General features: G+C 40.0%; 1 protein-coding gene across 1 annotated transcript in view; it reads right to left on the bottom strand.

Moving 5' to 3' along the window:
- gabbr1a (gamma-aminobutyric acid (GABA) B receptor, 1a) overlaps positions 1 to 25,750 on the bottom strand; it is a 135,369-nt gene that overhangs the window by 108,000 nt on the left and 1,619 nt on the right. The window contains exons 2-6 of the mRNA XM_074682777.1: positions 21,149 to 21,235; positions 20,831 to 20,895; positions 15,023 to 15,161; positions 3,411 to 3,596; positions 52 to 69 (exon numbers count right to left, since the gene is read on the bottom strand). Of these exons, the coding sequence (XP_074538878.1) occupies positions 52 to 69; positions 3,411 to 3,596; positions 15,023 to 15,161; positions 20,831 to 20,895; positions 21,149 to 21,227 (487 nt within the window). The 5' untranslated portion in view covers positions 21,228 to 21,235. The remainder of the gene's footprint in view (positions 1 to 51; positions 70 to 3,410; positions 3,597 to 15,022; positions 15,162 to 20,830; positions 20,896 to 21,148; positions 21,236 to 25,750) is intronic.

Raw genomic sequence — 25,750 nt, 5'->3', positions numbered from 1 at the left:
TCTTGAACAAAGTAATAAGATTTAAATAATAAGAATTAAATTAATTCTTACCTGTGTAGTTTCTGTCATCTTTGGCCAGCAAAAATAAAAAGCAGGAAAAAGAGAAATTGATTAGAAAGTTGAGAAAAAAAAGAGATTGGGTGAATTTGTCATGCAGATTTAGGATTTCAATCCCCTCCCTGAAACCCTGGTGTCTTTCCAGCTGAATTATTCACCTTTGTCATCTATAATTTGTAAAGATTTTGGTGCAGTAAGATCTAAAATTCAAATCATTTTCCTCCACCAGGTGGCAGTCACACCGCATTTAAGATGCACGGTGGGTTGGCTGCTGAGGAGCTCTGGCAGGAGGTTCCTCGCTGAGGAAGATGTTATGTAATCATTTGATATTTTACAGGAAAACCGTGAACGTAGAAAAGGAAACCTTTGAATGTGGAGTAGTGTTTTCAGCCTAGGTATCCTGAAACACCTTAAAGTATCAACACAGAGGGTGTGAACCTATCACAGAGCAGTGTGAGTGCTACTTAATCATGAGCCTTTTGGTGATTTAATTATTAGAGAATGAGTATCCTACCCACAGGCCAAGTGTGCTGATAATTCCCTCGTTTATCCTTTTAATATGACCATTCCCATAGCAACTTTATGGGTTGCCATGCCAACTCCTCTGAAAACCAGTTGGCGATGTCATTTCTTTCTGTTCTTTGTTTCATCTGTTTGTTTTTCTTCTGAAATCCTCGTTTGTTTGCACTAATATGAACAAATCTCCCCAGCCTGCAAACATGCCGCCTGTTGTAATGGAGAGCACTCGATGATATCTCCAACATCCACTCACTATCACTCACCGCGTTCACAGTCAGCTTTCACATCAGGTTAGTGTCCATCATTTGTTTTACCTGCCTAAGCCAGCCGTGAGGGCCCCCTCTGTGGATTACTCTCTGATTGGCTGGATCATTTATCTCCTAGCAACCGTGCTTAACTGTTGGGAGAGCAGGTGTTTGTAATTATCGTCGCCTGCAAAGCCTTATGTACCCATTTTTTGTGGGGGGAGGCTTTTAAACAAAGTGAGCTGTGTGTTGTTTGTTTAAATATGATGTTCATTTAGGGATTTAACACAGCTTAAGCCATCCATTTAAGATCTTCTCTAAACGCAACACCTGGGAATACTACCATAGGCTCAATTTATGACTAAAAAGAATGTTATCATGCAGTTTGAAATATTTCTGTCCACATTTTTTTTATCTGATTTTTTGTATTTAAAAAAAAATACAGTTTTAAAAAAGTGGTTTCTTGTTGTTGCTGAGGATTTTCAGTCACAGCTCTATTATGGGTTTTTTTTCTGTTAGGTGTGTAGGAAAATGAGATAAAATTAAGTGTTTTTGGTTTATATAACATTGTGATTGCATGATTTCAGATTTTAGCCTATTGCTGTGACTGAAAATCTGCGTCAACAACAAGCGTGTCCAGACGTGCATCACTTTTAAGTGTCCTCTGGAAACACTTCTTTTGTGTTAAGGTGTATTTGTTGTATCGTTTTTCTAATGCGTTGTGTTGTGGTCTTTGCAGCACGTCTCTAAATGCTGCACGAGTGTTGTAAAATTGAAGAAGAATTTCTTGATTTGCTCGTGTTTTTTCGTTTTGCATGTGTTTTCTTAAGTTGCATCGCTGTGAGCTCTCAGGGCCACCTCAATGATTAAAGGGATTTCAGCTCTCAAACTGACATTGACTCATGTGGGACAAACCTTTCCCTAAGATTCTCTGAAAATAATGTAACAAGGAATTTTCACACACAATGGGTGCTTTCAGACTAAAGCCAGGAACTTTTAGATGGTTCCTGTAGCTTATTGTTGTCTGAGGGCGTGGTCACACTGGCCATTCAAACCGTGACATGCTTAAGCACGATTGCCCCCCTGCAGAGCTGTTCCCCAGCTGAAGAGTACAGCCAGCGGTCACACCACCCAAATATGAACCAGACTTTAGCAGGTATCACACACGCGCATGGCCCGCCTACGTCATCATAAAGCACCTGTTTACATGAAGTGAGATCTCATCAGAGTCAGCACAATGAGACACAGAAAGCACTGCTACAACTTTAGAGACTTTTGGACTGATGGTCAGTCGTTTTCGCCCGACACAGCTCGCTAACACCCCTTCTTCGTTTGAAATGATTGTCGAGATATGCGCTTGTGGTGATCATACGACATGGATCACACGCGCCGTCCTCATGCTTGTGCTCGTGCATGAAGTAAACCGTGCCGAAGCCCACCTCTCTGAAGCGTGCCAAAGCAGAGAAGTGAATAGTGCTTAAGCACTGAAGTCTGGTGAACATTATTCAAATTAGGTGAGTGTCATATGTAGAAAACATGAAGGAAATTGCAGTACACTGCCGGTCCAGCAGAGAGGGCTATTTAATGAAGATAATGTAATAGAAGCTGAGAGATAGGCTGGTACAGTCACTTGCAATACTACAGTTAGCCTGTTGAGATGTTGCTTTGTGGCATTGTAGCTAGATTTATTAAATCAACACTTGAAAGGAGAAATGTTAAGCTTAAAGCGAGACTGATTTAAAAGCAAGATGTGAAACAAGAGCTAGTACATCCCTGGTGTTAACAAGTTTCCATTTGTTCAAATGTCAATTAATGTACATTGTCCCTTTTCAAATATTTTTTTTCTTTTAAAGTGGGCACCTTTTCTCATTGGTTTTTCATTTACTTAGGCCTGCGACACCTCAAAGAGTCTAAAAGTAAGCTCTAGAGCAACCACCCATCGTATCCACTGGCAAGTTCCTAAATTCATGTCCCAACCCCAAATAAAACCAGATTGTTTAGAGCCTGGTGCAAAAAACAGATAGCTTATATTGGGATAAACTCCACTTAACTGACTGATGAACACCCCGTAGCTGTCTGCAAAGAGACTAAATACCCACTTCTTTACCTCATACTGACTCAAACAAAGCGTTTGATTATTACCACTGAATACTTATACAAAGAGGATGGTATGAAATTTTAATAATAACTAAACTAACTCCTTCCATGTGAATATTCAGCTGAAATTCAACAGTTTACGGGATCGCACATTAAACTGTAACACCGGGAGCTAACAAAGACATGATCCAGCCATGAGGCTCAAAGCAGACAACCCTGGACAACCCTGGTTCCTGTTGTCAAAAACACACACAGTTCCTTAAAAAGTCCTAACACCTGTAGAAAATCACCCACAGATTCATTACTATCTATCTCAAAAAGATTTTCAGATACAACTAGCGTATGGTACTTGTTGTAATGCTAATGCAACCATTAATTACCACCTGTGCAGTCACTTCCCCAGAGACAGTAACAGGAGCTCAATCATAGAACATGATTGTTTTATAATTGATTTTAAAATCTTTTCTGTCACGGACTAGATGAGACACTCACAGAGACAGGTGGGTTTGGGGGCGTCCCATTTGCCCAGTTTGGTGCAGTGACTGATGTTTCTGCCCTCCAGGATGAAGCCGGCATGGCAGCTGTAGTGGAGGATCGTCCCTTCCACCGGAGGTCCAGGCGGCTTCACTGACACACGGCCGTTTTCCAGAGATGTCCACACCCGCGGACACAGCAGCACTGTGGACAGGCAGGTGCACAGGAGGGAGGGGGACAGGGACAAAGAGTTACATAAAGGTAACGAAAGAAAAACTGAGGTAGAATTTCTGCTACGTATCTCAGATGCTCGTTTGATCAACATCCAGTAGCCATATGGTAAATGTTGTGACCAACTAAGCAGCAGTGACGTCTTGTTTTTGGGTACCTGAAATCATCTTGTTTTAGCTCTTTTTGGTCTTTGCCAACTCCTCAGGGAAATATGTTGTTAAGATTATAAATAGCTCTGAGTCATAACCACATTCTTGTGAATATTGTCTAAAGGTGGTGGATCACAGAGAGTGTATCAGGAACTACAGTCAGGGTGTTACAGCCTGCAGCAGATGGCTCATTTGAGCAAACCTGAGACCAATACAAAGCTGAAGGACACAAACTGCAAACATGTCCTGCAGAGGCCCACTAAGTCTGTCATCCAAACACTATAAATGTAAAAACAGAGCTGATTCCTGCAGCTTGGCCAACCAAGATGTAAATGATAGGAAGAATCCAAAGTCTAAAGCAATTTCTCACTCACAAACCACATGTTATACATTAAATATTTGCTAATAGACCCAAAGCAGTGTCATCTTTTCTCTATTTGCTGTTTTCTTCTCTGTTTGTCATTTGTCACGTCTCCTCTGTGCTCTTACAGAATCTTTTGTCCTCTTGGTTTATCCTCCCTTTGACTAAGCCCTGTTTCACTGTCACTCATTTGGCTTCCCTCCCTGTTTCTGCTTCACTTTGTAACACACTTCTGAACTTTTTTAATGTGCTTTACAAATAAGAAGTTAGTAAAAAGAAATGTACTAAAGCGGTCTCCACAATAAGAAGCAGAGACTACCTGCTGTGAATGTTCAATACACTTCAGCATGAACATACCAACAAGGGGGTTTCAAACAACTGGCACAGAGAGATAATTTGTCAACTGCAAGGATGAATTACTGACAGTTTTCTTGCTTTGACCACAGCTTCCTGTTTTTAGGTTTAGCATGCAAATGGACTGAGACTGTCACGACTTCAGATTATGTTTTCTTTTGTAGGAGTGAGTATTAGCAAGAACCTTACTATATGATACGCATCACGATACTTGGGCCACGATATGATATCACGATATCACAAACTTGTGATATACTGGGATATTCTTCACAGTCAACTATTTGATTGAAAATATCTTTCTATTTCATTGTGTTTGAAATAATGAAAGTCAGATGCAATGTTTCATACAGACACTTAACTTGAAAACAAGAAGTGTGTCAAGTTTATCACTTAAACTAATGTGACGTTAAACTGCTACAAAAAATTATTGGTTGAAAGATGTGATCAGTTGGTGAAACTGATAAATGTCACTTGGTGTAACCAATGTTATTTATAAAAAATCTAATATTGCTCAAAACGTGACTATGATCATTACTTTGTCAATCTACCACACCGTAAAAAATAAAAAAATTTAGATTAATAAAATAACTGACCCAAGAATAGAGAGAAAACATTGATGTTTACAGCATCAAGTTTAGGAATAGAATATGTTGAATGTACTTTAAGATAATATCTATTATACAGTTTATGGGCAACAGTGGAGTAGCTCTTTGGCACCATCTACTGCAGTGGAGGTGTGGAAGACATATCGAACTTCTAACTCACCTACAATATGAATTTACAAAACAAAAATATCAATATTTAGTTACAGGTCAAACTATCATAAAATATTGCTGTATCTATAACTTTTTACATCTCTAATCTTTAGACCAGGGGTCACCCACGAGCACCTTGGCGCCTACATGAACCACATAAGGTGCCCGCAAGGCATGTCCAAAAAACAGCACTATTTACAATAACCCTCCTTCCAGAAATTTAAAGATGTTTTCTATCACTATTGTTGTGTAAATCGTTAATAACAATTGTGGAATTGCTAAAGTTGGCATGTGGACAGCATCTTCACAAAGTATTATTACTACTACTATTTTTATCATTATCAAAAAGTGATCCAAGCAATTTTGTTCTGGAAGTTTGTATCAGAGGAGTAGCCTTTTGTACCACTCATTTCCTCTGGGGTAGCCCTTAGTCTCAAAAAGGTTGGTGACCCCTGCTTTAGACCGTGTGTAGAAGGACTTGTTGGCAGTAAAAAAAAAAAAAGATCAAGTATTAAGTATTTTTCACTTTTTATTCTCTTATTGCTCTAGATCAGGGGTAGGCAACCTAGGGCACGGGTGCCAGAGCTGGCACGCAAGGCTGCTTATGTTGGCACTTAGAGAATAATTGCAATGAGACGGAGGACAAAATAAATAAATAAAGTAAATAAAAAATATTGTTTTGTAATCTATTTAATATTTAACAAGAAATTGAGCACACTATAAATGTCCTCAAGTAAAATTTTAACAAATAATTTTAAATAATAAATTCAAACCATTGATGCTACAAGTGTGCAAATGTATCTTGCAAGTGTGTCACTGCAACTCTCTTGGGACATCAGTCTGCTAGCTCGCAATCGCATTTATTTGGCGGCAAAACAGTGTTAGCAAAGTTCAATACAAAACTTTAAGTACTGTGAAAAACCAAGCAATAGAAGGAGGTTTTACCATTTCTCACTGCATAGCTAAGCATGGAAAACCATTCGAGGAGACTTTCGTTATCAACTGTCAATGATTTTATGAAAGAAATAAGTCTTGGCACTTTGGGCATGAGTGTATTTTGAAGTGGCACGAGGCATGGAAAAGGTTGCTTACCCCTGCTCTAGATTATAATTGTGTCAATTAAAACTCACAAAACTCACAAGTGCTTGAAAAATTAAGTTGAATTGGATTAGATTGGACTGGACATGACTCATTGAAACATGGAAATCTTCACACAAAAGGCACCATTTGTTTGCCATTGATAGCAGTGGCACATTAAGCCCGTAGTGTTCTTCTGAGACAGAAACCCTGTTTCCCATGAGCACCATCACCCACAGCCGCAAGGACGTGACTACCTCCAGTGTACATGTGTTTTGGAAGCAGATCTTTAAGTTTTATCATCTCTCAGGTATCGCAGGCTTAGAAGAACTATTTCTGCCCCTCGAGAAGCTTTCCCCTGAGAAATGTTTGCATGGCTGCATAACAATGTATCATTTTTGGTTACAATGCAGACACAACCTGGTACAAGGAGGAGGAAGTGAGAAAGTCTGTGAAATGGAACCAAAACTGCCCCAGGAACCGTTTTGACCCAGATACAGATGTTTGTGTTATTTACCAGAGAGAACTCCATTAAGGCCTTGGTTTGTGACGTTAGCTCGCTATGCTACAGCCTCCATATGATTCAACTTTGTTTCCTTGGTCGAATTTCCTGACAAAATGGCCCAGCTCTGAATATAATTGGTTGAGCTGTCGAGTTTGTTGAATCTTCCTTCCAGCATGCGAGCACATAATAAAACTGCAATCTGCACATTGCAGCTTGCGCTGTTACATAAGCCAGAGAAAACAAAAAATGTTCTCATGGGAAAAATAAATTCCACTGATGTTAAATGTGAACTGAAAGACTAAAAACAGAGATATCACAGGGATTTGATTGGATTGCTGGCCTTATTCTCCAAATCTCGGTGTTTGCAGAGGCACTGTGGATGTGGATGTGATGTGAGTGGAAATTACATTGGTTTGCAGGCACAGTTTGCTCAATGAGACCTCATATGAAGACGCAATGCAATTAAAGAAAAAAACTATCAGGATAAATACATAAAATATTTCTCATTAGATTTAAACATGTGGAAGCCATACAGGCCTGCATGTTTATTTCTTGAACAATTAAATGTAATCGGCTGAAAACAATAACAAGCAAGCATTAGCCAGAATTACTCTCTGTGGGGGTGTTGTAGATAAGTTCACATTTACATTTATTTATCTATTTAATTGTTGGGCTGTTTGTTATGCACAAACATACCTCAGACGAGCACAGGACAAACGGCTGATCAGCTGCACAAAGCAGAGTAACGAACACTTATACACCGATCAGAATTCAACAGAAACAACGTGTGATTATAAGCCCAGCTATGGGGACAAATTTCCTGAAGAGACACAAAAGACTCTGAGTGAAATCATTTCTGGCTATTCAACCAAAATACTTGACAAAAATACTCCAAGCTCAACAATCCACTTTTCTGGTTTTTGAATGTTTTAAATAGCATCTGACAGCCTCCCTCATCAAATGGATCAGGTGTCATTGTGTGAAAACAAGCCATCATAAAGACGGGAGATTCAAACCCTCATCACTATTCAGATGATGGTTGCTGGTGCCGGACGTGAACTGCGTGTGTAATCTGATTGGTCACTCAGACACTCCTGTGTGTTGTTGTTGTTGGCCTCGTATTCAGACTGCTGAACTTTCTGCTTGAGCTGTTTAAGATTTTAAATGATTTTTCGAGAAGACACATTTTTCCAAAGGTCAACATTTTTAAATTGAGCTAAATTATTGTAAAGACTTGTTGATGGTAACAAAATTGAAACCAGTGGTTGCTAATTTGAAGGTCATATAATTCCTATTTTTTTCCATTGCTGCAAAAACTTTCAATACTTAAATCACTGCTACGGTAATGGCTTCAGTTTGTAAAAGTATAGGGTGTTTTTATTCTGCGACAGGACTTTTTAAAATAACTTTAAAATAATTCTACTAATTTCTTAGTTTATTTGAAAAGGTTAAAAGAAAAAAAAGACATACAAAGTGTTAAGGCGAAAAAAAATCAAAACAATTAAAGAGACAACTCTGTAACAACATAGATAATCATACCTTGTTTGAAAGGGTGTAGGATGAAGTTAATAAAACTTATTTAGTCCTGATTGTTTGGATGTTGATGTTTTTGCGTTGTTTCAATCTCATTTTGTTATTTGGATTAGCTTTTTGATGCTTACTCGTATTTATAAGTAACACTGAGCCACCTCATAAGATGAGAGGAGATATTCCTTCATCCGTCCCACAACATGGAGATTTCCAGTGTCACAGCAGTGCAAAAATTACAACTATTACATATGAAAAACGTGACTATATCAGGTGTCACTTAAGTAAACCAATACTGAACTGAACCAATACTTGGGTGTGTCAAGGTAAACTTTGCTAAAGAGGTAAAATAATGGAGCTGCACACTCTCTTTTGCTTCTGGAAATTAACATATTGCACATATCTATGTGTGACTGTTGGACTGTTTTCACTTTTTGGTGGGAAATATACCTCCACACTGCTGACATTTGAGACACAGAGTTATTGCTGTAATGTGTCTGGTTTTGCTCTTGTCCTGTGTTCTGCAATAAAGCTAAGCATGGCTTGTGTTCCACATTAATTTATCATTTGTTATTTTATTATTTTCTAGACAGGTTGGAGGATCTCAGAGCAGTCAGTTATACTAACTCATTGAAATAACATTTGTTATGATTTGGCGCTATACAAATCAAGATTGATTGATTGATTGATTGATTGATTGATTGATTGATTGATTGATTGATTGATTGATTGACTGATTGATTGATTAGCATTCAGCGGTAAATCGCTCAGTGACAGCATTGTTCAATTAGAAAATGCCAAGATAGGCTTCAGTCTGAGACTTCATGCCAGAATCTGGAGGTCCCTGCAATTAACTCAAAGAAATATGCACTGAACCAATATATTGCAACTTGGATTTTATGCACAGACTAATAACAGAGGTAAGACAGCTGGGGGTCACCAGTCTCACATGTAACTGTTTTGGGGGCGAAAAGTTTGGGAACTCTTGCTCTAAATCCCCTGATTCAAAACTTTTTCCAACATCTTCAGTAAATGAACATTTTCAGACCTCCACATTCCTCAGCATGCAAAATAATAAAGGATATTCGATACCAGTTTTTTTCAGACCGATTCCAGTATGAGTACTTCTGAGTACCAATACTACTAGTACTTTTGATACATACACACATACACACAATTCAAATTAACAGTGACAGATCATTTTGATCGAGGACTTTTTTAATAAATATTGAAAAAAAGGATTTTAAAAGTGCACAATAAAACTAACAGCTGTCGGAGTTTAAGTATTTTTTTAAATAAACTGAAGTGAAAAATAAAACAGTTTAACTGTTAACTCTCCCAGGTTCATTTATGGTGTCTGAACAGGACCTGAGGGTATTAAACTGCAGCAAGTAGCGGCAATGACGGGCAAGGATGACTTGCTGAACGTAAGATTTTTTTGCCTAGAGTATCGGCTGCTGGTATTGGCAGCGTTCACGAGTACCGATACCTTGAAAAAAGGCTGGTATCGGCCCGATACCTGGTATCGGTACTTGCTCATCCCTAAAATGATACAACACATGCATCCATGTAACAGACACTCACTTTTCTCACAACCTTTTAGCATCTATAAAACATATTTCAAACCAAAAATCAAAGTTGCAATAATTTGTTACATTGATTTTAAAAAATCCTTTTGAGAAGGAAGTCATTTAAAGCAACAGTCCAGTATGTATTTTCTCGTTTTCAATGAGTGAATGTCCCACTAATGGTGGAGGTGAATTTAAGTGTAAGAGATAACTTATCATAGTTTGTTGCCTCTGAGTTATGGTTGTGATATGTATTGTCTGTCTTTAATTTTAATAGAAGCCCTGACTGATATATGTGTGCAATGTTTGTACTTAGCCATGTCATACCTGACATCCTGACATAACTTGGTCATTCCTAGGTGTCAACCTCTGGTATCATGAAGCCGAAAATGTCTACAGCTGCAGTTCACTGAGACAAACAAAATTCAAAACAGAAAATCTTTACAGCAAAATCAAACATGTTTATAGCCTGATTCAAAAAAAAGTATAAGTTTAATCTATCTAAGGGCCCAGCTGACCTGGGAACCACTCAATATAAGAGAGTTTTTAATTATCAGTGAGCTTGATAAGGTCTGTTATGTCCTTTTTCCTTATTTATCAGTTTTTTTTCCCATTGTGCGCAGATGTTTGTGTTGAATATCACATTAGTCACTCAGAACCGTTGGGCTGCTATCAAACATCAGATGTCTCTTACATTCCTCAGCATAACTCTGACAAAACTGAGCTTTGAATTATCGGCCCAAACTTCCCACAAACAACATTCTGCAGCATATTGATCCACTCTCCCTGTTTGTCAAATCCTCCTCCAGAAATCTTGGCAGCTTATTTGCTCATCAACTGAAATTTGATCATCATGTTAAATAAAATCCTGTTTCTATCAATTGAGAAACATCCCCTCTGGTTTTGAGCTAGTCATTCATGTGTTTATCTGTCTTCATTTGCCTTCTTCAAATTGTTAAAATAATGTAATATACATCACCCAGCCTCATGGCTACAACTAAGCAAAGATCTCAGATTACAGTCGCTAAAGACGCTCTGTGATGGTTAATTAAATTCAGAATTAATTTCACGATCCAGCTTTTCTCTTTTTAATTATTTTTGGGTCCTTTTGTCTTTATCAGATTGGACAACTGAAGGAAGAGAGCGTACGTAGGGACGAGAATAGAAAGCGGGGGTGAAATGCAGCAAATGGTCGTTACCGGGAGTCAAACTATCAACATCTGTGACACAAGCAAGTGATTTGTGTGTGCTGTCATCACGCTGGGCCAGAAATCTCTGTCTCATTCACGTTTTGTTAATTTTCCATTCATACATTTTTAAAATGTGTAAACAACCTTGCACCAGAAATATTCAGTCAGCTGGTGAATAAACAGAGTAGTGGAATAAGAACTAGAGGTGAAGTAAGTGGAAGCTGTTTGGCAGAAACATCCAGTCAATCATCCTGCTCAGTGAGAGGTATAAAACTATGGAATACATTACCACCTGAAATAAAGACAGTGACATGAAACGGCAGGTTTTCAACTCTTACACTGTCAAATAAGCAAATTGCAGAGCACATCCTGAGACAGATTTTTCTAAAGCTGAAGTGCTCAGAAATGCAACTTGGAGAAGTGGAAAAAAGAGACCTGAGGATTTATGCTCATTAAAGACCCATTAAGGACTGTCAGAAAGTGTTACTTTCCAGGATAAAGACTCTGTTTCCCATGAAACACCATCATCAGTTGTTGTATAGAGAGATTATCAGTCCACGTCATCATAAAGATGTGCACGCATCTTGACCGCAGAAGCAGCATTTAGCTTCATTCATTCAGACGAGTTAGCGTTTTTAAATACTAAATTCAAACTTTATCAGCATAAAAATGTATGATACTTTTAAAAACGATCCTATAAAACACAGGCAACAACGTCTATCAAGTTTTGACCACCACAGCGCAACTGGTGTTTTGGGGTTAATAGCGACCATGCTAACTGGTGACTCTCAGCCGACAGTATCAGTGATTAACGGCCGAGAGTCACCAGTTAACAGGGTCACACTTTAAATGAAACACCTGTGACATCTGCGGGTGAATAATTAAATAGAGAATACTTTATTTATCCCTGAGGGGAAATTTAGGAATGCCATCCTTATTTGATTTGGAGCCGTTCTCTGGACGTAGTTTTCTGGTTCTTTTATTATGAACCGGGTCTCAGAGTCAGCAGTCTGTGTGCTTTTTTTGGGTTTGGGAGGGTTTCTGATTTATTGACACATGTTAACATCCTGGTATGTCACAGTCTGGTAAGTGTCCATGGATAATGCAGTCATGAGCATCAAGTGACAGTTGTGTGTTTAAAATGCTTTCTGGGTACACGCTGCATTTCTCCGCTAAAAACGTCTGTCCACTTGCTGATCTCTTCTGTCCACTCAATGCTATTTCACAAACCTGGGATCCATTTACCATCCATATAAGTGACGATATTAAGTTAAAACGTGTTTTTTGGTGGTTAACTCCTCCACGTCAGTTGACTAACCATTATTCTCCGAAGTGCTTCTGCACCCAAGTTGCGCACGCATTTGGCATTGTTGATAAACAAATAATCCCTTAAAAGACAGTACTACAGTTCTACAGTGTAATTTAGCAGACACTTTTGTCCAAAGCATACAACACAAGCAAGAATTTAGTCAGAAGGAAAACCTAGTTTTTGAGACAAACTGCTATAAGTTATTTGGCTGCAAGTGCTGCCATTGAGTACAGGTTTTTTAACTTGGGAGCACTAGGGGGGCCTCTGACAACTGGAGGGAAGAAAAAAATAGAATCCATTTATTTATTTATTTATTTATTTTTCTTTATAATCATATATATAGTGTATTTTTTTATATTTGTCCTGAACATGCAACATGTAAAGTGCCGTAATTGTTGGGTTTACATGTTTCTGACTATACCTAACCACACACTCCCTGTGACAGCTGAAACATCAGCACGATGATGTCATGATCCGTGTCCACCTGGTGGTTTGCCCTGCTATTACGCTATCTAAAAAACTGAGCAGAACTATGAGGCTCTTCCCCTGTCTAACTACTGGCTACATGTAAGAAAGGAGTATCCCACCTCGGCTGGAAGAGCCCTGAATGCCTCCTTCCCTCTTCAGCAACAACCTACTTCCATGAGCATGGCTTTTATTTTTCAATAATTTCCTGTTCTAAAAAAATGTAATAATTATTTAAAAGAGAATAAAAAGTAGAAAATACTTTCTTAAAGTTAACATTTCTTCACATATTTTGAAGTCTGTTGGTGTCCAATGGAAGTCCCCAGCCAGAGGCAAACACTGTTTGGGGGCATTGTAAAGTTTAGGAATCCCTGATCTAGCCAACTAACCACAATCAATTGCTGCGACAATATACTTCAACCTTCAACAACATTCAGTAATTAGTGCTGAAAATTTACTAAGAGCTGAGTTTGAGACCTTCTAACTCATTCTACCCCCAAGGACAAAGAGGAGAAGGGTCAGATTAGTGCTCAAGTGTTCCATGAACAGATGAGTCTTCAGGCATCTCTCAAAGTAGAAAGGAACTCTGCAGATCGTATAGAGTTGGATAATTCGTATCGCCATTTGGGCACAACAGAGGAGCAGACAGAGTCTGGCTAGAGATTTGGAGCCACAATGGGCTGGGAGCACCAGGCGTCTTTCACAAGCAAAGCGTAGTGGGTGAGAAGGAGTGTAGACCTGGAAGAGGGACCCCAGGTAGGCAGGAGCTGTTCTTGTCAATGTTTTGTAAACCAGAAAGATGCTTGTATCTTGTATCGGTGTGCATTTGTTTTGGTTGCAAATGATTACAGAGCCAATTGTAGGACCATAGTTTAGTGTGAGCAGACTGTCTGTTTAGTCTTCCACATAGCCTGAGACATGTCCGTAACGTGTAACGTCATATTCTGCCAGTGCTCATCTACCAACTCCGATCTCACCAATCAGAGCTAACGTAACCTCACTCTTCATTTTATTGATAGACTCTCAAGTTTGAATAGACCACTGCAGAATAACTGCTGCATGTGGGTTGGAATGAACATTATCACAAACAGTTTAGTCTGTGTTTTAGCCCATGCTCTATCACTCTCTTGTTTAGAGTTTGTCCAGCTCCAGTGGCCACCATTGCTACAAAATAAATAAAAAAAACATTTTCTGGAAAAAATCACTGCTAAACTTTGTCAGCCAGCGTGGACTTTCGGTCTACGTGCTGAAATGGGTTTCTGTTCTCTTGGGAAAGTCCAACCTGACCGCAGATACTGAGAAATAGAGTTTAGAAATAACCAATTTTGGCTCTGATAATCTCATTTAAAGTTGTGGATTATGAACAGGCAAATAAATTAAAGTAAGGCTATTTTAGGATCACTTAAAGTCCTCACGGGCCTCGAAGCATATGAACAGCACTTAGGATAAACAAGACAAGGTCTTTCAGTCTTCCACATCAGCACCCTGAAACGAGCAAAAGATTCTGGATGATTCTGGCTTCCAGTTTAGCACAAACCCTCCCAAGAGCCTGCCTGTCTCCATCATGATGAAGAGCCTCGACTGACAGCAGCATTAATAGCAGATCATTTGCTGGGCGGCAAAAATCACGACCCAAAACTTTCTTACAAAACTGCTGGATGTGTTAATGGGCAACTGTTTGCTAACAAGTTAGTCATTTTGACTGAGAGGGTGATGATGTGTCAGCACTGTGTCAACATTTCCTGCTCTTACTGCCAGGGCTCAGTGCAGCTATTGCAGGTTTGAAATTAATGGGAGGTAATATAGGCTGTGCACTGGTTTCATGTAATCTGTGTTCAGGATGTAGATTTTTCACATTGTTGCAGCAGTTGATAAAAATTACTCCAATTTTAGTTCGTAAAAAAGTGAGAGCGAAGGTTGCTCAGTGTTTCACACTTCCCTCTGTGTGTAGAGTAAGCAGGGAAGGCGTAATGTGCTGTCAAAACTGTTTCGTTTATTACTATCTGATGGAGATGAAACAGGACATGTTAACACTGATCTTATATGCAGGAGTCCTCCAAGAGGAGGAGGGTCATTTGTGATAAGATAAGATAAGGACAGGAGGGAAAGAGGGTGGAATTACATCAAAACAAGACTTACAGCATCTGCTGTGCTGTGTCATGTCCGTCCATGTGCCGTTGGGTAAGCATTTCCTGACCTTGGGTCCCACAATCACCCGGTTTCCTCTGCAGATGTACTCGATCTCATAATCCACTGGCAGGATCTGTACACTGCGGATCTGTGAGAGAGACACAGACAGAGAGACAGTAATTAAAGCATGATTGATGCCTCCGAGTGTTTCTCCTCCTCACAGGAACCCCCTCATTCTGTCCCAGAGCAGCGGACTCTGCTGACATATGGCTGTGACAGTGAAGCTCTGCTAGGAGGAACATTTATTGCAATACTGTATGAATTGATGGGCTGTCACACTCTAAATTACACCAAGAGCAGAATCTGGCTCTGGCTTTATGTTCCCATTTCATGTTGCCTGGTGGTCGACTGGTGCCATCAGATATGAGTTGGTTCAGTAGACTTTAAAATAGCATCAATCTCTCATCTAATATCAATAGTAGGAGTCTTAAAGTTGCATCCAGCTTGAAATTGTTTTGCTCAGTTTCACTTCACTTCAGTCTTTGACCTTGGGCTCACAAAATAATGCAGAGGGGGAACTTTTCTCCTGTGCTCGTCTCAGACCTCAGTTTAACACATAAACATGTAAGCATGAATTTGGAACTTGGGATGTGGAAACTTCAAAGCCCCTTCAGCACACAAACACAGAGGGTGGATGTTGTACCCAGCGGTTAAACTTTTGAAATAAACAAAATTTACATATTCAAAGCTTCTGGAGTTTTCAACCAGGGAGAAGGAGAATTTTAAACAACTGCGAGTGTAAACAGAGCAAAAATCATTGGAGCCCATTGTGCTTTATTTTAATTTCTTATCACGACCACTCATTATTTAAAGACAAGAAAATTTCAGGGGAGAAATGTGAATAAAATCAAGATTGTGATACATCATGTCAATGTCTATATATATATATATATATATATATATATATATATATATATATATATATATATATATATATATATATATATATATATATATATATATATATATATATATATATATATATTTTTTTTTTTTTTTTTTTTTTGAATAAAAAAACTACAGTTCATTTCAATTTTGTGCCATTTAAAAAAGAGTTCAGACAGGGGCAACACTCTGTTAAAGGTCCCATATTATGCAAAATTCACTTTATTAAGTCTTTTAGTGAAATTTGTGGGACTTTGGCTTTCCTCCCAGCCCACAAAATGTGATATTTAATGACAAAACCTGTACTTAGTAGTGCTTGTGAATATAAAATCCTGACCTTAAACGAGCTGTTTGGATTCGGGGGATTTGCCGACATCAGCGATTCCCTTTTTTGACCAATCAGGAGCAAGTCTGACCTGATTGGTCCACCGGAGCAGATACCCCCAAACACCCTCCCCGCCCACTTCCCTCTCCAGCAGCGGGGAGGAGAATGCCAAAGTTGAAGAGCCATCACTGCTTTGTTTTTTTGCTGTAAACAGCCACATAGTTCCATGCACAAGCTTCCCATCTCGGAAGAAGAAAAGGCTAAGTGTCGAGAGTTCATTTATCAAGGAAATGTGCCAGCTACACTCAGTAAAACTGTGTATGTGTGTGCTAGTCACTTCACGGCTGATTGCTTTTCCAACTTTGGACAGTACGACAGAGGGCTAGAGAATAGACTGGTCCTGAATCCAGGCGCATTACCAACCAACCGCCAAAAAAGCTCTGACCCTGGAAATGTGAGTATTTTAAATGCTGTGTGCTGTGGAGCAGATGTAAGAGCTTTTCCTCAGTGTCCCCCCCTGTCTCTGTGTTAGCTTCAGGATGCTAACTTTAACTGCGGTTAGCCTGTTGTTTTAGCCTGTAATGTTACGGTAAACAAGCTTTGCTGTTTTCTAAACATTGTGCACTCGGAGCTTGTGGCGCCGCTCTCAGTGATGCGGAAGAGCGGGGCGGTATCAGCAGTGGCTCATTTACATATGAAGGTCATGCCCACTAAATCAGAGCGTTCTTGACAGAGGGGCATTGAGAGCCTGGAAACAATGCTGCTGTGCTTGATTTATTGGCATTTTGGACCAAAACATGTTACTACCATTTCATGAAGACATCAATGATCCATATTAAACTACAGGAAAAGGAGCAGAATATGGGACCTTTAATGTTTGGGAACAGAGGAGATCAGTTGCAAAATGTTGACCCACTCCTGCCTTTTGCGGGTTTGGGGTTTGCTTTGTCTCATTTTTGTGCCAAATCGTTTTAATAAAAGACAAATCAGCAGGCGGGCCAGTTCAGCACCAGGACTCTTCCATCAAAGAGCCATCCTGTTGCAGTACATGCAGAATGTGGTTTGGCACACCCATCCCTAAACATTTATAGTTTGCTCTGAAAAAGGCAATGTCTGGATGACAATCAAACTAAATTCAATCCGCAGAGCAAAGAGAAGAGCTCAAAACCAAATCTTTTAGTTGAACTTTCACGCACAGTTAACTGATGTTGAGCACCTTAAGAAAACATCATCAAAACAAAACATGCAAATCTGTCTTGCTTAATCTTACATTTCCCACCATTCCACTCTGTGAAACAGCAATCCACTGCTGCGTGCCTGATCTTTGATTTCAAACTCAGTATTCATGCTCGCACTTATCTGAGCCTCTTTGTCTCTCTGCTAATCCTCTTGTGTTTTAAGATTCAGTCTGACACACTGCTTTATCAAACAGTTCACAGAAGGGCGGGAAGACAGATCAGAGGGACAGCTGGATGTCATGTGACAAAGGTCAAAGGTTGCAGCTGATCCTGGGAGATGGCTTTGGTAAGCACATGAGCCAGCAGACCGGCAGATTGAATTGTAGGAACAGATCGTGTGTAACATGCAAGCAAATGTGAACCACCAGTGTCCGTCTGGATCAGTGTTTCTCAAACTGTTTTAGACCAAGGAACACAACAGCTCGACAACAGCCCTGCTAGCAAAGCGATGTATTATAACCTTGCATTAAACATGCTTGATGAAGACAAACTAGCACTAGCAACAAAGTTAGCTTCCACTGTGTCCACAATGCTCACTGTGGCCGAATAATTTGTCGTTGCACCTTCTCCTGGTCAGTGTCTAAGGTGTCCTCTTCCTCATTTGATTTTCTTTTTACTGCCCCTGTCTTAAGCCATGATGATTTTGCCTGTAGGCTCATTTTTGAAATACCTAGCTTGATCAATTTTTGTGAAATGTTCCATAAAAAGCCCTATTGACTCATGGCCACAGCAGACCATAATTTGGGAGCTGCTCTGTATAACACAACTGTCAAACATTTTGGGAGTAGATCACAAAAACAACAACACACTCAAGACTGCATTGCATATTGTTAGCTTAGCTTAGCACAAAGACCAGAAATGACAGAAAACTGATACAGACTCCACTGTCTGGTGGTAACAAAATCTGCAGAGCGGCATTTCAGGGGGAGATTATTCACAGGTTAATGTCTCTGAGGAAAAACTGAGGTGTAAACTGATCATCCATTCATTTTCATCCACTTATCTGGAATCAGGTCAGAGCAGCAGCCTGAGAAAGTCAACCCAGACTTTCTTCACCCAGGTAATATTTCCAAGCTCCAACTGGGGGATCCTAAGACGTTCTCAGGCTAGAAGAGACGTGAAATCCTCCATCCAGCTCCGGGTCTGCCACTGGGTCTCTGGGCCCAGTTGGACACTCCCAAAACACCTCCAGTGGGAGGCGACAGGGAGACACTTCATACCAACACCTCTAGTCTGAGCAACTTCTGATGTCCAAGTTCCTGATCCTTTCTCTAAACTCATCAAGGCTGCAGGTATCTGAGTTTTTATTCTTTTGGTTTGAACCCAGAGCTCATGGCCACAAATCAGGGTTGGAATGTAGACCGACTGCTACATAGCGAGCTTCATCAGGAGAGAGCTCCCTCTTCATCACGCTGGTCTGACACACAGTCCGCCTGTGGATCTCACTATTCATTTCTGATCAATTAAACACACATAGGTACGGAAGTGAATTTCATTGTATCTGCACATACATACATTATTTTTACCTCCACCAAGAAGGTTATGTTTTTGGGAGAGTTTGTCTGTTTGTCTGTGAACAACACAACTCAAAAAGTAACAAACAGATCTTCATGAAATTTTCAGGAACTGTTCAGAATGGGATAAGGAAGAAGTGATTAAATTTTGGAGGTGATCTGGATCACTGTCTGGATCCAGAATTTTTTTAAAGGATTCTTTATCATTGTGAGATAGGGCTGTTTTCATCATATGTGTATATAACTCCAGGATAAATTGTTGGATTGCTTTGCAAAACAATACAATATAAGGTCACCATAATTTCTGACAGATGTAAAAGTAAGATTCAGATCCTGCAAATATTCTGGATATTGAGATCTGGAATATGTAATATGTACTGGGTCATCATAATTTTCAACACTGTCAGGTAACAAATTATCGTACAAACCTACAACTAACACCAAATTGTAGCAGACAGTCTGCTGAAAGTGAGTATAACATTAAAGTAGGACTAAACGTTGCGTGACAATCACAATATGCTTGGTGGAGGTCTGCGCTCTCTGAGTACTTTTCTAGTCTAGTTTACTTTCAAACATACACATCATTTTGAGAAACAAGAAGAGACTCTGGGGGACTTTCTAAACCCTATTAAAATGCCTTTATTGTAACAGCATGGTCATGACAACCAGCAGACCCACGGGCAGATGATGTTATTCAGGCCAACAGGTGACAAGATCGACATCGGGGCTAGGTATTGCTAAGATCCTCACGATTTGATTTCGATTCTTTATGTTGCCATTCGATCCGATATGGATTCGATTCAATATTGATTTAAACGATTTGATTGGATTTTGATTCTTTATGTTGCCATTTGATTCGATTCGATATCGATTCGATTCAATATTGATTTAAACGATTTGATTGGATTTTGATTCTTTATGTTGTGATTGGATTTGATTCGATATCGATTCGATTCAATATTGATTTGAATGCTTTGATTATCGATTTTCATGCCCCATGTGAACATATGTGTGATGTCACCTCACCTTTTGGAGCAATAAAACAACCCAAACGTCAGACTTTAAAGCTGAAGGATCTGGCTTTATGCTGCTGCTGCTTTGGCTGCCATTTTTTTGTTGTTTGGTCTCTCGTGGCCCTTGTCCACACAACGGGAATAAAACACATACCCCCCCCAATATGCCAGGAGATGAACTGATTCAGAGGATTTGCTGAATCGATATTGAATTGGATGAGGCAATATTTTGATGTATCGAATTATCAATATTTTTACCCACCCCTAGTTGACATGACCATGCTGTTACAAGAAAGGCATTTTAATAGTGTTTAGAGAGTGCCTTGAAGTCTCTTTGTTGCTACGACTTTTTGAATCTCTTTCCAAAGAGCACCTCAAGCAAACTCTGTCGAGTCCACGTAGCACTCCTTTTCTTTTGTTTTCTGAATACACATAATTTTTTATCAGAACTGATTGGTGGATTTACTTTTGTTTGGACTGACACCACAAGCTGTTTAGCTTTCTTTCAAGTCTTTATCAACAAGAATTCAAACATGCAGATTTCTCAAAATGAAACTGCACAAAAGCAACCTTCATTTTATTGATAGTGTAATTATATCATCGGCTTATATTGTGACAATTTAATAACTATTGTCCCCATCTTATTTTCTCACTGACATGTTTTGTATTTTGAATTCAATGAGCAAGAAGTGACGTTAAAATTTCCACACACAGCCATAATCAAAGAACAACAAGCTTGACTTCAAATGTGTTAGATTTTGCAGTTAGCTCTGTGTTCATACCTGTTCTTGTGTCAGACCTCTGTAGCGGATCCCCCCATCCCTGGGAGGCCTTATAATTGCACAGCCTGAAAAAAGAGAAGAGAAGAGAGGATGGAGGACATTATCTGCTTCCAGATGATGTAGATATGTAACTGCTACATGATATATTGTTGGTGTAACTGATACCTTCCTTGGTACACAAATTACAGCCCTTCATTCAGGTCACTTAGCGTTTTCCGCGGAGCTACTTCTGTCTATTAATGTATACTCTTAACACACACTCACAGGAAACACGCCGAGAGATACACACACAGTCACAAACAGACGCACACAAATTACCTCCAGTTGATGAATTATGTATGGGCACAACAGGAGATGGAAGAGCGTAGAGAATAATCAGGAACAATAGCCGTGCCATCTCTGGATCTGTGGAGGAAGAAAAGGTGGAGTGAGGTAGAGTTTTCAAGGTAAATGGAAGGTTTTTGTAATTTTTTTTTCAAAGAAAGGCAGAATCAAAAGGACTGCTAAAGAAAATATTATCAAACTACACACTCAACCATTTTTGGTCTCCTCCTGCCTGTCCTAGTAAGGATGCATCCACTTTTTGGCACAAAAACTCCATTTTCAGCTTGCCTGAATGTGCACAGAAAGGACGAGCTGCAAGATGAGTCCACTTTTCTTCCTCAGCCTCTCTTTGTATTTACAGTGCAGACAGCCCATGCTCGGTCGATCGCCAGCTTGGCTTCATTTCAGAGACCCTGCATACAAGGTTCCAGGCACGGTTTTTGATGGCTGATACTGATTTTTTTTTTTGCAAAGTGGCTGTCCATGGAAACGGTTCACACCAAGCCACCACTCAATGGAGCTCTTTTCATGTCAGGGTAGAAAAAGCACCTGGTACAGCTTGAAGTCGGTGGTTGGAAAAAAACTCGTCTTTGCACATCAGAAAGGCTTTTTAAGTGCTTTGAAAGGCACAATGAACCACCCCACTTTTTCACTGGCAAGGAAACTCTTGGGCATTAAAATAGTAGCTTACAGATTTAGCAGTGCACTTCTTCAACCCTCAGAGGCGAGTGATGGGCAGCTTTATAAACAGTGTTCATGATTATTCTTTATTTTAGCCAGAATCTGCCTCGATGGCTGCTGACATATTAAACTGGTGTAGCCAAGGCATACGCAAAAGAGCTCTGGCTGGTGAGGCTGCTGGATTGACGTCACATCCCTTCTGATGACCAAAATACGCATTTAAATGTCCCATATTGTGCAGAAATCACTTTAAGTCTTTTAGTGAAATTTGTGGGTCTTTGGCTTTCCTCCCAGCCCACAAAATGTGACATGTAATGACAAAACCTGTACTTAGTAGTGCTTGTAAATGTAAAAGCCTGACCTGAAACGAGCTGTTTGGATTTTGGGGATTTGCTGACATCAGTGATTCCCTTTTTTGACCAATCAGGAGCAAGTCTGACCTGATTGGTCCAGCGGAGAAGATACCCCCGAACCCCCTCCCAGTCCACTCCTCTCCCCGCTGCGGGAGAGATTTCTCTCCAGCAGCAGGGAGTAGAATGCCAAAGTTAAAGAGCAATCACTGCTTTGTTTTTGGCTGTAAACAGCCACGTAGTTCCATGCTCAAGCTTCACATCTTAGAAGAAGACAAGATTAAGTGGCTAGAGTTCATTTATCGAGGAAATGTGCCAGCTTCACTCAGTAAAACTGTGCACGTGCGCACTAGTCACTTCACGGCCGACTACTTTTCCAACTTTGGACAGTGCAACACAGGACAAAAAGAAAAAAGACTGGTCCTGAATCCAGGTGCATTACCAACCATCCGCATACAAACCTCGGACCCTGGAAATGTGAGTATTTTAAATGCTGTGTGCTGTGGAGCAGATATAAGAGCTTTTCCTTAGTGCCCCCCCTGTCTCTGTGTTAGCTTCAGGATGCTAACTGTAGCTGCGGTTAGCCTCTTGTTTTAGCCTGTAATGTTATGGTACAGGAGCTTCGCTGTTTTCTAAACATTGTGCGCTCAGAGCTCGTGGCCCCGCTCTCAGTGACGTGGAAGAGCGGGGCGGTATCAGCAGTGGCTCGTTTACATATGAAGGCCACGCCCACTAAATCAGAGCGTTCTGAACAGAGGGGCTATGAGAGCCTGGAAACATTGCTGCTGTGCTTGATTTATTTGCTTTTTGGACCAAAACATGTTACTACCATTTCATGAAGACATCAATGATCCTTATTAAACTGCAGAAAATGGAGCAGAGTATGGGACCGTTAACTGACTGATAAAGCGCTAGAGATCCCTCACAATCCACGCCTTTCTTGGTTTTAAGCAGATAGTAATAGCTTTGGAAAGTTTAATGAGTCTTACTGTCAAGTTTGTTAGGTTTTCTGTCAGAGATTATGTGTATTAAAAATATGTTATTTTTATTTTGTTTTTCTAGTTTATTCAATCTGTAGTAATGGAGGAGGCAGGTTCGAGGACTCTAAGGCCCCATTAACATGACAATGTTTCATCTGAAAACGCTAAAACCCAGTGAAAAATCTGCGTTTACACAGAAACGCTGAGGAAAGGAAACGCTGCAGTAAGCATGCCAGGCCTGTAGTTGGCGCTATAACTGTCTTGTCCAGAAGCGACTTTTAATAGATCTCCACCGAAGTAGAGTTGATCATCTGGTGTATTAGTGAATGCTAAGTGCAGAAGTGGAGCAACAGATGCACATTTGTTGAAAGACAGTCAGAAGATTCAGCAACATTAGCACAACATTGTAGTCTGTGATGATTGTAACAACGGTACTATTGTACTCTGGTACTGTTGTATGTGGAGTGTGACATGAGCGTTTCCACTGAAAACACCCGCTTACCATTTACACAGCAACGGTGTTGGCAGCGTTTCAGAAAAAAATCCACTCTGGAGGCCTTGTTCAATAGTTAGCATTTCAGGTCAGCTAAAATGCTGTTTCCATGTAAACGTGAGGCTGAAACGCAACAATACTTTTGTGTTTTACCCTTAAACTGTTGTAACCGTGTAAACAGTCCCTAAAGTTACTCGGGGAGACATGAAAGTTTTGGCTTCACTTGGTGTAGCTGTTGTGCTGTCCTTGATTTCAAACAGTCTGGGGTTAAAAGCTGCTGCAGCAACCATTAACTATACCACAGCTGCCTACAGCTAGCTCAGAGCTTTAGGTGTGGTGTGTGTGTGTGTGTGTGTGTGTGTGTGTGTGTGTGTGTGTGTGTGTGTGTGTGTGTGTGTGTGTGTGTGTGTGTGTGTGTGTGCGTGTGTGCTGGTAGCGTTAATGACGCCTGAAGCTTTTATCCTGCAGCAGAGGAGTTTTCTTCAGCTCCTTCTGGACACAGAGTGTGTTAGAAGTAGATGTAGCCTCATGATTTTAAATGTCCCCTCTAGTCTTCTTTAATACAACATAATGTTATTTTTTAATCAACAGACTGTTTAAAAGGAGGGGGGGTTGTATGGCTTGGTGGTTAAATACTGCGATTCATGTATAGAGGCTACATTTCTCAAAGCAGGAAGCCGGGGTTCAATTCCAGCTTTTCAGCCTTTTCCTGCATGTTCTTCCCCACTCTCCCTTCCCAGTTTCTGACTCAATCCAGAGTCCACTCTTCGAAAAAAAAAAAAAGTGTTTTCTACTAGAAGCAGGTTATCCTTGAGGCTAATGACCTTAATGACCTGCCAATCAGGATAAAAACTGAGTTGTATACCAGGGTTGGGACAATGTGCTATTCTCGTGATTCCATTTTGTTGTGATTTTTGGGGTGCCAATTCAATTTAAATTGCGATTCTTCCATATTTACAATTTTTAGTTTACTTTTGTAGCAGCAGACCATGGGAAACAGTCAAATGATGATGATATTGAGCCAAACTTTCCAATAAATGCACATCATCTGTGTCAGAGAGAAACATTTCACTCTCTTGGAGAAAACTGGTAACTTTTTTACAGTCCAGTTTATAAAAAAAAGACTAAAATCAAGTACTTAAATTTGAAAAAAAAAAATCTTTGACAAAGTAGCTCAATTTTGATATTATCAAACAAAAAATCCCAATATATCATATTTCAGATTTTTCTCCTACCCTTATTGTATACCTAGTTACCCAAATAAAACTGCCTCTGGTAATAAAACGACTCAAATGAAAGTGCCAAAATATGGAATTTTAAGCTACACCTTCTTTGTTGACATAATAGGACAATGGGATAGTCATAAACAGCAAAGACAGAGAGGAGGATGATACGCTGCAATGGTCATGGGTGGGAGTCAATCCCAAGGCCACTGCTTCAAGGACTGCTGCCTCTGTATATTGAGCTTATGATTTAACTGCTGGGCAAAAACACTGCTCCTAGATCCAGTCTGGATGCATAAAAAGCTGTATAAAGGTCGTTTCCACATATTTACTCTGCCTGTGGAGAGACTTAGATGAACCAAATTGGAGCTGTGCCCTTTTCATAAGGGGAAATGAATTAAATTATATTCAAAACAATCCAACAGCTACAAATCTGGATTTTTATGAGGCCTTTAAAACAAGGGGCAAGAGGAAGAAGCATCAGGAGGAGCAGCACTCACAAGCTTGTGAGTCCTGACCCTACGTACAGATGCCATGCCAACAGAAATAGCGTGTGATGCTAGCCAGCGAGAAACTCTGAAGACCCTTGAGTCCAAGTGAGCCACAGAGCCTCGAGTACTTGCAGGAGGGAAACACAAACACACGGACAAGCACGACTCTCAGTATCAATGATAAACACCCTATATATAGAAGCTCATTTGCAGTTTTGAATAATAAATATGAGGCTTTCACACATGCAAAAACATAAACAGACTCATACACTCACACTTAACAAGGCTGATAAGGGGGGTGTGTGTTTGGTAAAGTGGGTGGGGGGATGGAGGGGTGGGGGTTGGAGGGGGCTGGAGGGCATTACAAAGCAAAGATCC

This window comes from Halichoeres trimaculatus, unplaced genomic scaffold (genome assembly GCF_033239565.1).
Source record: "Halichoeres trimaculatus isolate MK-OKI-2021-1 unplaced genomic scaffold, fHalTri1.1 fHalTri1_scaffold_12, whole genome shotgun sequence".
Classification (NCBI taxonomy): domain Eukaryota; kingdom Metazoa; phylum Chordata; class Actinopteri; order Labriformes; family Labridae; genus Halichoeres; species Halichoeres trimaculatus.
This window is presented reverse-complemented; position numbering and strand designations above follow the sequence as displayed.